An 11,716-nucleotide genomic window follows, 5' to 3' on the forward strand; every position below is an offset into this window, starting at 1 on the left:
TTGCGCGACCCTCGTCGGTGAGGACGAGGTCCAAGGTCGCTCAGGAGACCAGTGTCGATTCCGACACTGGCTCCGATATGAGCGTGGTATCGGATGCCACCCAACCATCCGACTGCGGCCGTCTTTGGCGCAAGAGAAGACCGCGTCCCGAGTCCGAGGAGTCGGACGGGGCGCGGAAGAAGAAGAAGGCGCTCGGGAAACGAGTGTCTGGTGACGACACCGAAGGAAAATCCGCCGTCCAACTGGCGGATACCATTCTCTCCAACCTGGAGGCAGTGGTGGAGGTGGCCGACAAATCCGGCCACCTTAAGGGGACAAAGTCCTTTAAAGAAGCCGCCAGGAACATCAAACTGGCGGCATCTGAGTTGAGTAGGCGGTCTGCAACAAAAGAAAATCTTGCGCTGCGGGCCCAGAATCAAAGACTCCAGGCGGAGCTTGACCACATGCGGCGAGAAATCGCTGCTCTAAAGTCCGTGGCTAGCAACAGCCCCACCACTAGCGCCCAGCCCGAAACCAGTGGGCAGGCGCCTCCAGTCGAGCGTGCCATCGCTGACCTCCGCCTGATGGTGGACGCTCGCTTCGGGGCTATAGAGGCCCGGCTTCCGCCGGAGCCTCGCATTCGTCCACCCCTAGCGGCGGACAAGAAAGCGGCAGGGGTACCACCCGTGCCCGCCGTTAGAGCGGCGAAGGCGGTGGCACCAACTCCCGCCGCCAGAAAAGCCAAGGCCACAACGTCGTTAGCTGCGTCGGCTACCGCATCCGCCACCGCCACCACACCGCAGCCCGCAGCTGCTCAGACCAAGGGTAAGCAGGGCAAAAACCCGCAGCCCTCGTACAGTGCAGTGGCAGCCCAACCGCCGTCCTCAAACCCGACGGCTGCCAATGAGTGGCAGGTCGTCGGGAAAAATGGCAAGGCAGCCAAGGCGCCCAAGGTTACCGAAACCGCGAAGAAGAGCAAAAAGAAGACGCCTAAACTTCGCGCTCCGAAATCGGCTGCAGTCACCATCACATTGCAGCCAGAGGCGGTAAAAAACGGAGCAACATATCGTGACGTCATTGGAGACGCAAAGGCCAAGATCAACTTGGCCGATATCGGAATAGGCCCCAATGACGTCCGCTTCAGAGTCGCGGCTACAGGGGCTCGAATGTTCGAGCTCCCAGGACCTGAAGGGGCTGGAAAGGCGGACGCTCTGGCTTCCAAATTGTTAGAAGTCCTCGGGGAGGACACAGTTCGAGTGTCCAGGCCCACAAAGACCGCAGAACTGCGGATTACGGGCCTGGACGATTCTGCCTCCCCGGAGGAGGTGAAGGCGGCTCTTTCAGCGGCCGGCGATTGCTCCACCGATTCTTTCCGTCTGGGCCAGATTCGTCTCGGCCCTCACGGTGGCGGATCGGTTTGGGTCTGCTGCCCTATAGCGGCGGCCAAAAGGATTGTTGATGGCCGCCGCATCTTGATTGGTTGGGTGTCGGCACGGGTCGAATTACTCCCGCCGCGCGAACGGAGGTGCTACCGCTGCCTTCAGGGCGGACATGTTTGTGCGCGATGCACCTCCACGGAGGATCGCAGCGGTACCTGCTTTCGGTGCGGCAAGCTGGGCCACATTGCCCAGCTGTGCTCAGAAGCACCGCACTGTATCGTCTGCGCCGCGGTAGGTAAGCCAGCGGCGCACATGGTGGGGAGTAAGACTTGTTCCCCCCCAAAAGCGCAGAAAGCGCAGAGCGGCGTCAAAAAGACCGCCAAAAGTAAAAAGAAGAAGAGGACTGCGAGGAAGGCCAAAGCCGCCTCGCAGTCCCCCGACCGGCCTGCGGCCTCCAATGCCGCTGACGCGCCGGTAGAAGTGGCGGAGATGGAGACCCAACAATAATGGCTCTCCGTCTCCTCCAGACTAACTTAAACCACTGTGCCAGGGCCCAGGATCTTCTTTCCCAAAGTCTGGCACAGTGGTCCATAAACCTTGCGGTGGCTGCTGAGCCTTATTTTGTTCCGTCCAGGGATGACTGGGCGGGTGACTTAGACGGCTTGGTAGCCATAGTCTCCCCGGCCGCCGTCGGAGTTCAGCCCCTCGTACCCACAGCGAGGGGCCATGGATATGTGGCGGTCACATGGGGGGACATCGTCGTCGTTGGCGTCTATTTCTCGCCAAACCGGAGCTTGGCCGAATTCGAGGCGTTTCTTGCGGGACTTGGAACCGTGGTCGGCCGTGATAGGTCTCGCCCCGCCTTGGTCCTCGGGGACTTCAATGCCAAATCCACGGCTTGGGGTTCCCCGTCCACGGACGCGCGGGGCAGGGAAGTCGAAGACTGGATGGCGGCCACGGGTCTTGTTGTTTTGAACCGGGGTTCTGTGAACACGTGCGTGCGCCAGCGGGGTGGGTCCATAGTGGACCTCACATTTGCCACCCCAGCACTTGCGCCCCGTGTTCAGTCCTGGAGAGTCCTCGAGGGGGTTGAGACGCTCTCAGACCACCGATATATCAGGTTCAGCGTCTCCCCGGTTACCTCGGGGGCCTTGCGTATCCAGGAAACCCCGGTAGAAGTCGGACCGCGCTGGTCCCTGAAACGCCTCGACAAGGAGGCGCTAGTCGAAGCCTCCATCGTTGACGCCTGGATTTCGCAGGCGTCAGAAGAACAGCCCGTCGACGTGGAGGCGGAAACGGACAAGCTTCGGGCAGATATGACCCGCGTCTGCGATGCAGCGATGCCCCGCGTCCGGTTCTGTCCCGGACGGCGGAGGGTATACTGGTGGTCGGCGGAAATCGCGCAATTGCGCAAGAATTGTACAGCGGCGCGCCGCCGCTACCAACGCCTCCGCAGGAGGCGTCGCCGACCCCCAGACGCGGAGTCGCAAGAGGCGGAGCTGTATGAGAGGTACAGGGCGGCGAAAAAGGCCCTGTCAACAGAGATCAGCAGGGCTAAAACCGCCGCTTGGGGCTCACTTTTAGAGACTCTGGACTCGGATCCGTGGGGGCGCCCGTATCGTTGGGTCAGGGGCAAACTTCGCCCCTGGGCCCCTCCATTAACCCAGAGTCTCCAGCCCCAGGTGGTCGAGCACGTGGTCTCCACTCTGTTCCCTCTCAGGGCGGCACACATCCCGCCGCCCATGGCTCCGCCGGCTGGGACGCTGACGACGACGATGGAAGAGGAAGAGATTCCCCCGGTGACCCGGGTAGACCTGAGGGTGGCGGTGCAACGCCTCGCGGCAAAGAACACCGCCCCAGGGCCCGACGGCATTCCTGGCCGAGCGTGGGTCCTGGCTCGAGAGGCCCTCGAGCCCCGACTACTGGGGCTCTTTAACGCGTGCATGGAGAGGGGCGAGTTCCCGGCACTTTGGAAGACCGGGAAGCTCGTCCTGTTGAAGAAGGAGGGGCGCCCCGCGGACTCGCCATCCGCGTACCGGCCCATCGTGTTGTTGGACGAGGTGGGCAAGCTTTTCGAGCGCATCCTCGCAGACCGCCTCGTCACGCACTTAACTCAAGTCGGGCCGGACCTAGCGGACCAACAATACGGGTTCCGCAAAGGGCGCTCCACGATAGACGCAATTGCACGCGTTAGGGCCCTGGCGGAGGACGCAGTAGTCCAGGGAGAGGTTGTCTTGGCGGTGTCACTCGACATCGCCAATGCCTTCAATACCCTCCCCTGGAGTAGCATACGAGTGGCACTCGAATATCACCGAGTGCCACCCTACCTCCGCCGCATCATCGGGGCCTATTTGGAGGAGCGGTCGATCGTCTACCCGGGTCAAAGTGGTTGGTCGCGAAGAGTGGTTTCTTGTGGGGTTCCACAGGGGTCGGTTTTAGGCCCGCTCCTGTGGAACGTAGGATACGATTATGTCCTACGCGGTGCGCTCCCGCCGGGCGTCGGCATATTCTGCTATGCCGACGACACGCTAGTTACAGCCCGGGGGAAGACGCACCGCGACGCGGAGGTGCTGGCCACAGCTGGGGTCGCACAAGTCGTCGCTCGCATCCGACGGCTGGGTCTGGAGGTGGCTCTCGAAAAGACGGATGCCCTTTTTTTCCACGGGCCCCGACGCCGCCCACCTCCAGGATCCAGCATAATAGTAGGCGGAGTCCGCATCGGCATTGCACCGTCGATGAAGTATCTCGGTCTTCTTCTCGACGGTCGATGGGACTTCACAGCCCATTTCAGACAGCTGGCCCCCAAACTCGTAGGTGCGGCGGGCGCACTCTCGCGTCTGCTGCCGAACCTCGGGGGGCCAAATAACAACTGTCGACGGCTGTACGCCGGGATCGTGCGGTCGATGGCCCTATATGGCTCTCCCATTTGGGCCAATGCCCTGTCGGCCAGGAACATCGCCGCGCTGCGGCGTCCACAGCGCGTGATGGCCGTCAGGGCCGTGAGAGGCTACCGCACGGTCTCATACGAAGCGGCGTGCCTACTAGCCCGAACGCCGCCCTGGGATCTGGACGCAAAGGCCCTCGCGTCACTATATAAATGGCGCGAGGAGGCTCGAGGCGGAGGCTTCATGCCGGCGCCTCAAGAAGTCGAGGCGCGCAGGGCGGAGCTCCGCCAAGACGTCCTGGCGGCGTGGAAGCGACGACTGGAGAACCCCAGCGCCGGCCTCGTCACTATCGAGGCCGTGCGGCCGGCGGTCACGGAGTGGCTGGAGAGAGGGCACGGCGCGCTCACATTTCGGCTGACGCAGGTCTTGACCGGACACGGATGTTTCGGCAAGTACCTGTGTCGTATAGGCCGTGAGCAGACGCCCAGGTGCCATCATTGTGGTGACTGCCCCGATACGGCGCTGCATACGCTGGCAGACTGCCAGGCGTGGTCGTCGCAGCGCCGTGAGTTAATCGGGGTGGTCGGGAGCGACCTCTCGCTCTCGGCTGTGGTTCTGTCCATGGTCGGGAGCGAGGCAGCGTGGTCGGCCGTCGCCTCATTTTGCGAAAATGTAATTTCCGCAAAAGAGGCTTCGGAACGGGAGCGGGAAATTAACGCTCCCCTCCCATCCCGCGCTAGACGCACCGGGCGTCGCAGGCGCCGGGACGATCTCCGGCCCCCGTGACGCGGACCTGTGGGCGGCGGAGGCGGAACGCTCCGTCGCCTGAACAGGGAACAGGTCCGAGAGGTGGGGGTGTGCTGTGTGTTCCTGGCATACCCCCTTGAAGTGGAGAGCTAGGGGGGGCAATATTCATGCCCGCCCCCGCTCGAAGGTGGGCCCGCATCCAAAGCGGGCCGTCACCGGCTAGGACGCGGAGTATCCAATCGGAGGTACCGCGTCCTGGCCACTTTATGGTGACAGTTGAAGGAACACCGTCAGGTTTTTAGTCGGTATGCCCAAATTTAAAAGCCGGAACGCCTAGCCGGCGGGAGAGCCCGACAGACCCCCGCTACCTCCCTGGAGCGGGACATGCAGTAATGCATTTTCCTGACGAAAAAAATAAAAAAAAGGTGAGTACTGATGGAAAACTGTGATGGGTTTCGTTGATAAATAAGCTATTTGAAGGAGTTGCATACCGTTAACGAATTTAGCGGGTACTTACAGATATTTTTCAATTTCAAGTTTGTTTTGCCAATTTGCATTAGCAAGCTTAAGATTCTTCTATTTGGAAATAAAAGATCTCCACCTAAGCATAGTCATGCGACTGAACTTAGTTTTGTTTTTATAATCGTTTTTGGCTTTCGAAGAATATGCAAAATATAGGATTGTGTTATTAAATATTCTCCTTTTCGTAAAAAAATATTACCGTATTTATCAAGGGCTATATTACTTGCAACGTATTAATCAAATCGCTATTTCAATACCATCGAAATATCTAAAAATACTATAACACAAGCCCTAACGTATGTTGGTTTAGTTTCTCGTCGATTATACAATGCGATTAAACCTAGTAAGAGTACTCCAATTAACTACGGATGCACTTTGTTTGTTCAGTAGACTAATGCACTGTGAACTTGACGTTTTTGCTGCAATTTCAAAATGTTGTTACGATATAATTATGAATAAACGGCTCATTATGCAACAGACCGATTACACTTACGTTCTACCTTGATTGTCAATAGTTATCGTGATTTTTAGATACGAAGGTAATGTGAGGATGTTTAATAAGGCCGTACTAAAGTGTGAATAGGGTACCTAGTACCTAATCGACTTTAGTTTTTTAGAGAGTATTTGGAAATAGTTTTCCAACTTACCTCGGGAATAAGTGAGACTTCCGAAAATTGTTTCGATTCAGACCATAAATTTCCTCCTAAATCCTTCCATATTGTATGATTTCTTTCCTAATCGAAACATTTACAAATGCAATCCAGTGCTCTTTATTACTTAAATAGGCTATACCGATAGAACGGTTAATTTGAAAAGAATTGGAACACTTACAGGGAGAAGGAAAACTACGTTAAATTCTTCTTTTATCTTTAGAAGTAGGCGGTTCAAGGAACAGGATAAGAAATACTATAACGCACGTGAAATTACAAACAAAAGCTAATAAAATGATAGCTGTATTAGCTTTTATTGTTCCATGAAATACTATTACAATTTGAACACCTGAGTCATTGATAACTTAATATTTTATTTAAAGGTACAATACCCTTTTTCAATTCCCCATGCTTCGGATGAATTACATCACAATATTGATAGTTTAAGTACTTTTTATATTTTGCTATATTAGCATAACAGCGAAAGTGATTCCTTATTGTTTTCTAACACAAAACATATCGATCATCTACCATGAAATTAGCCTACATACTATATTAATACTCTTGTGTTGTCGTAAAATGTCGGAATGTGTGTTATTTAAATATCCTTACACGTGAGAGTGAAATTCTTTATTTGTTACACTTTCACTGCTTCGAAAATCGACCGATTTTCATGGACATCACTTTGTAGCTTTTATTATGGAGATGACTATAAGCCTTTGTTACATTATACCATGAATGCATGAGAGTTACTCATGGCCAATTGCGACGGTTAATCTTTAAACCCTTTAGCTGACTATTCACATAAAGATAAAAGGAATATTGTAAGCCGGTCCCGGTTGTTTTTAATTAAGTACGTATTGTAGGTAACAGATAAACCATTTCAAAGACTAGAAAAGCTAAAAATAAACAGTTTGACACTAAGTTTACTACTAATCATACGAAACTGAAGACAGTCTTATGCATTAGCTTCAACCAATTTAACCCATGAACTTACTAACATGATTCTATGATTGTTTTGGCCAAAAGTTTATAATTTTATGAAGTTTGGGTATTAGTCAACCTGTTATTTTTTGCAGCAATATTTGAATAAAGCAAATGTTTTTGAAACCAATTAATTTTATACGTATCAGTATTCTTGTATACAGTCCAATTTGACAGATATTCTTCGCGATTATCTATTACACAGTACTGAAACGAAACTTGCAAAATGACGTCGCAATACTTTTCGTATTTTTGTGAGACGGCTCATTAAACTTTTTTATGTAAGATTGCTAATAATGTGATAAATGGAGTAGAATTTGTATTTAATATAATTTGATTCTGTAATTCACTAATATAGATAATCGGGTCATTTCGCATTTAGTCTTTGGCGTTTCATTGTACCTGAACATATAAGGTACCTGCGGGTATTAAGGCCTGTCGGGTAATAAGGCCTAAATCACAAAAAACGTACGAAATACAGTAGTTGACGATCAAGATTACTGTCACACAAGCTCAGAGCGTATACAAGTCGCTGCAAAGTGGCGGACGCACTCTAGCATTTCTCCTCCCGCAAATATCGTCGAAATCATTCAGAAGTGCGGTTCAGCAGCACGAATTATAAAAATTGACTCTAGTAAAACGTAAGTTGTTTAGAAAATATCATATTTAAAAACCTGTACTGACTGTCCGCTTATTAATTAATGTATGCTTGTCTGTAAATTACCGTTTTAAGAGACTTGTAGTTATAAAAATTATATTATTATTCTTTTCTGTAAATAGGTGGTTGGCGGATATTAAGGCCTATAAAATTTTACAATAGGCCTTATTATACTCCTACTTTTTTAACTGCTATATAAGTAGGAGCGTGTTTTTAAAATGTTTTTTAGTGGTAGTATATACGTAGTTTATATTTTCAATTTATATATTATTGTTTTTAGTGCTTACAGTCACGATGCCTCCCAAACAAGCATTGTGGTCAGAAGGCGATCTGACAAAAATAAATCACAAAAAAAAAATGATCGGTACTGTCATGCTTGCAAAGAAGATAGAATGGATGATGCAATGAGGCAATGTTCGCGATGCTCTAAGTGGTACCACGAAGAATGTGTCGGTTTGACTGCAGAATATACTGATGATTTTCAATGTCCTGATGGATGCGAATAAGGACATTTTTTTAATTTATTAAGACTACTATGCTTTCTATTGCCTTATGTTAATGATTATTGATGTCAAGAATACTAATTTACTTAGTTTAAGTTGATTTTTGAATAGTTTATAGTATAGGCCTTTTTACCCTACCCTATTATAATAAGGCCTAAAGACAGCGTTTTTTTAAAAGTGATATAATGTTTTAGTTTTAAGCTTTAGAAGCTATTTTTTGTTTAAACTCGGTAGTAATATAAGTACATGACTGGTTATTATAAAAACTGGTTGATTATATTGGATATTCTTCATTTTATTACAAATCTCCCTTAGCTAGGCCTTAATACCCGCGGGTACTTACATATACTATTGAAGTACCTACTGCAAGTATAGTACTACTATCGTAAGTTTAATAATTGAGGCAAATTTGAGGCAGATTTTTTTATGTCGTTACGATTTATTAAATATTATAGTGCTCTAATTATTCAGTGCCCATAGTGCCGATTCCATTTTTGGTAAATTTTATCGGCCTTCACACAGTTTGCGTCTATGCTAGTCATAACTTTTACGCTAAGTATCTTTTTACTAAATTCCCTTATTCAAATGTGTCATGAACTTCCTGATCTGTAGGCTTTTATCAGCACATAATGATTACTAGGTTATATTGCTTCGTGCCATTTGTATTTCGGAACGTACATTTTTATTAAAATGTTATTGATGCCTGGGTTTAAAATAACCTGAAGTGTTAAGTAAATATTTTTAACCTTTGCACTAACAATATTAATAGAAATATACTACGACATTTAAAATAACATAATAGACGGTAAAATTAAATATAAGTTGTTTATAAACTATTAATTGTTTTGGATAAATACTAATTCGTGTACTAACGTAGCTATCTGTCTGAATAAGTGGGACTTCATGTCAAGGTAATTTAAACATCTTTTTCCAATAAATTGGTGAAATAATAATTATAAATAAATAACCGTCAGCGTCATTTTATTCAATAACCAGGATTGAACTAATCTACCGACATTTATTTTAATTTTCTAGCTTCTAAGATAAAATTAATAAAACAGTTAAAAATATTTAAATAAGGGGATCTTTTAAATGATGGGTAAATATTTTAAATGATGGGTAGATATTTTTCTTATTTTACAAATAAAAAGCTTACCTTATACTTCATTTTGGATAAAAATCGTCTCGTATAAAAACAACACAGCACCAACAATGAATTTAAGAACTATTTTAGTCTATTCTTTGTTACTATTTATCAATAAAAAAAATAAAAACGTCAAAGTATTCGAGCGCGTATTTTGGCGCGGAATCGCGATGTCCGCGCATGCGTTCTGTGCGGCCGCGCGGTAATGGCTGCGCTTAACACGACGCGATGGTTTTGCTTCCCCGCCTGCGAGGTGCAACGACCCAATACTGTTAGCTGAAAACACTTCCTACGGAGTGCAATGAAGGTGAAGGTAAAGCAAAGGTGAAGTGCGAAATTGTTGCCGAATTGACTTGTCACAATGGGCCCGCTACGCGCGGTACGCGTTTCACGCAGTTTTCACGGTTTGCAAATAATTTGTTAAGACACTGACCCAGTCTCATTTAGCAATGATAATGAGAGTATGTAATCACAATTTGATAGTTCGATGACCAAATGCAATTTGTTGACGGTAGATAAAATCTTTTTTAAAGATTTCAAAAGTTTAATCTACCCACTTACCAGTTAAGAAGTTACGGTACAAAGTTAGTAACTTATCAACGGCACTATTACGTAGCTAATTAAATATTGTGATTTTATTTATTCTGTTGTGACTTTATGAGGAAAATGCCATTTCGATGATAGGATTAGCACAATAAAAACTTTGCCATCTTTTTTCAATAAATGATTTCGCAGGAATATGAATTTAAATGTGTATTATCCTTATTTTTGCAGTAAGTAGTGTTTTGAGCTCTTTTTTTTTATATAGGTAAAACTATGAATTTAATGTTGAACAGTAATTTTTTTATGAGTTATTTAAATGGCTACTTCTGTAAGTCACATCACTTAGTCGCCGTAACCACTTTTCTTTAAAGATGGTTTCGACGATTACCGATGAACCGGGTTTACCAGGTTCGATTCCTGTTTTATGAAACCTTTTTTTTACTAATTGACTAAGTACTTACCTATAGGTATCTGTATGACCTGCGGTTCGACTGATGTCGTCAATCCGAAATATTCCTTAGTATTACTAGTTTAATTAACTTTAATATGAGTCAAATTCTATAGAACTTTGATACCTCATATTCTTCATTTTATTTCAGAGAATGCAAATTTATAACCACAAGGACAAGGAAAACTGCATTTTAGTGCAGTAACGTCTGTTAGATAAAAATTGTCCTCACATGAATTTATTCTAAGAGAGATAAAATAAACAAACTGGATCAAGATCATGCCAATTAATCGTAGGATTTTGTAATTGTATAAGAAATCGCTTGTCACCTGTGTTAAACTATTTCTGAGTTGAAGAATACCTACTCCATAAAATTTTCCACCACAGTTAAGGATAATAACATGATTGATGATGAACGTATGGATAACCATCTCTTTTTTATCTGGGACTCATTGAGAGACTATATTGTATCAATATCTTCAATATTATAGACGGTTTTTCTCCGTGGCGTATGTTTTTTCTCTCTGTATACATTATAGTCTGCCACTGGCGACCAATATGCAGCGGGTATAGGGTTGCCCGATCCTGGGTGATCATTTCCTGGACATTTCTGGAGTCACGAACGGAATCAAATATCTGGTCTCCGGTCTGAGACTAGGTACGCTAAGTAGGAATGACCAAATCATGCGGCCATCTGGCAACCCTAAGTACCTTAACCCTAAGTACCTTGGGAAACCTGTCATACTAAGATAGAACCATAAAAAAGTTGTAAGAATTGATTGAACACCGGGCGCTGTCTGTGACCGCCACTGTATTCGTAGTAGTAGGTATACGGTACGGTAATATGGGGCCATCGTTTCATACACGTGAGAGTTTAGGAGTCACTAATAAAGTAGGGCGTAAGGATGCACTTGCTGATTACTAGTTATCAGTTCGATGTCAGATTTGCGTAAAATTAATTCATGCTAGTGTAGGTATTTCATAGGGTCATGAATTCTAAAATATTGAATCCCATTCATTATATACGACCCGTAATTTTAATAAATAATTTTATTTAAGAGCCTACAATAGCGACGTCAGCAATATTCAAATTAGTGAATGCAATCCCGATCTCGCGGGATCCCGATCTCGCGAGATCCCGTGTATTTTTTCGGGATCAATCCCGAAGCATAATATGACGAGATCCCGTTCGGGATTGTCGGAGAGGGCATTTTCAGCAGCTGGCTACATTGCAATAGACTTAAGATGCCGATTAGAAGCTCGTACTATTGATA

The 11,716-nt window shown here is 46.8% G+C and overlaps 1 protein-coding gene across 1 annotated transcript in view; it reads right to left on the bottom strand.

The window, feature by feature from the left end:
- Nucleotides 1-9,925, bottom strand: part of LOC142974239 (endothelin-converting enzyme 1-like) — an 80,123-nt gene extending 70,198 nt beyond the window's left edge. The window contains exon 1 of the mRNA XM_076116420.1: nt 9,464-9,925. Coding sequence (XP_075972535.1) covers nt 9,464-9,475 — 12 coding nt within the window. The 5' untranslated portion in view covers nt 9,476-9,925. The remainder of the gene's footprint in view (nt 1-9,463) is intronic.
- Between the last annotated feature and the right edge of the window lie 1,791 nt (nt 9,926-11,716).

The sequence above is a fragment of the Anticarsia gemmatalis genome, chromosome 7 (assembly GCF_050436995.1).
Source record: "Anticarsia gemmatalis isolate Benzon Research Colony breed Stoneville strain chromosome 7, ilAntGemm2 primary, whole genome shotgun sequence".
Classification (NCBI taxonomy): domain Eukaryota; kingdom Metazoa; phylum Arthropoda; class Insecta; order Lepidoptera; family Erebidae; genus Anticarsia; species Anticarsia gemmatalis.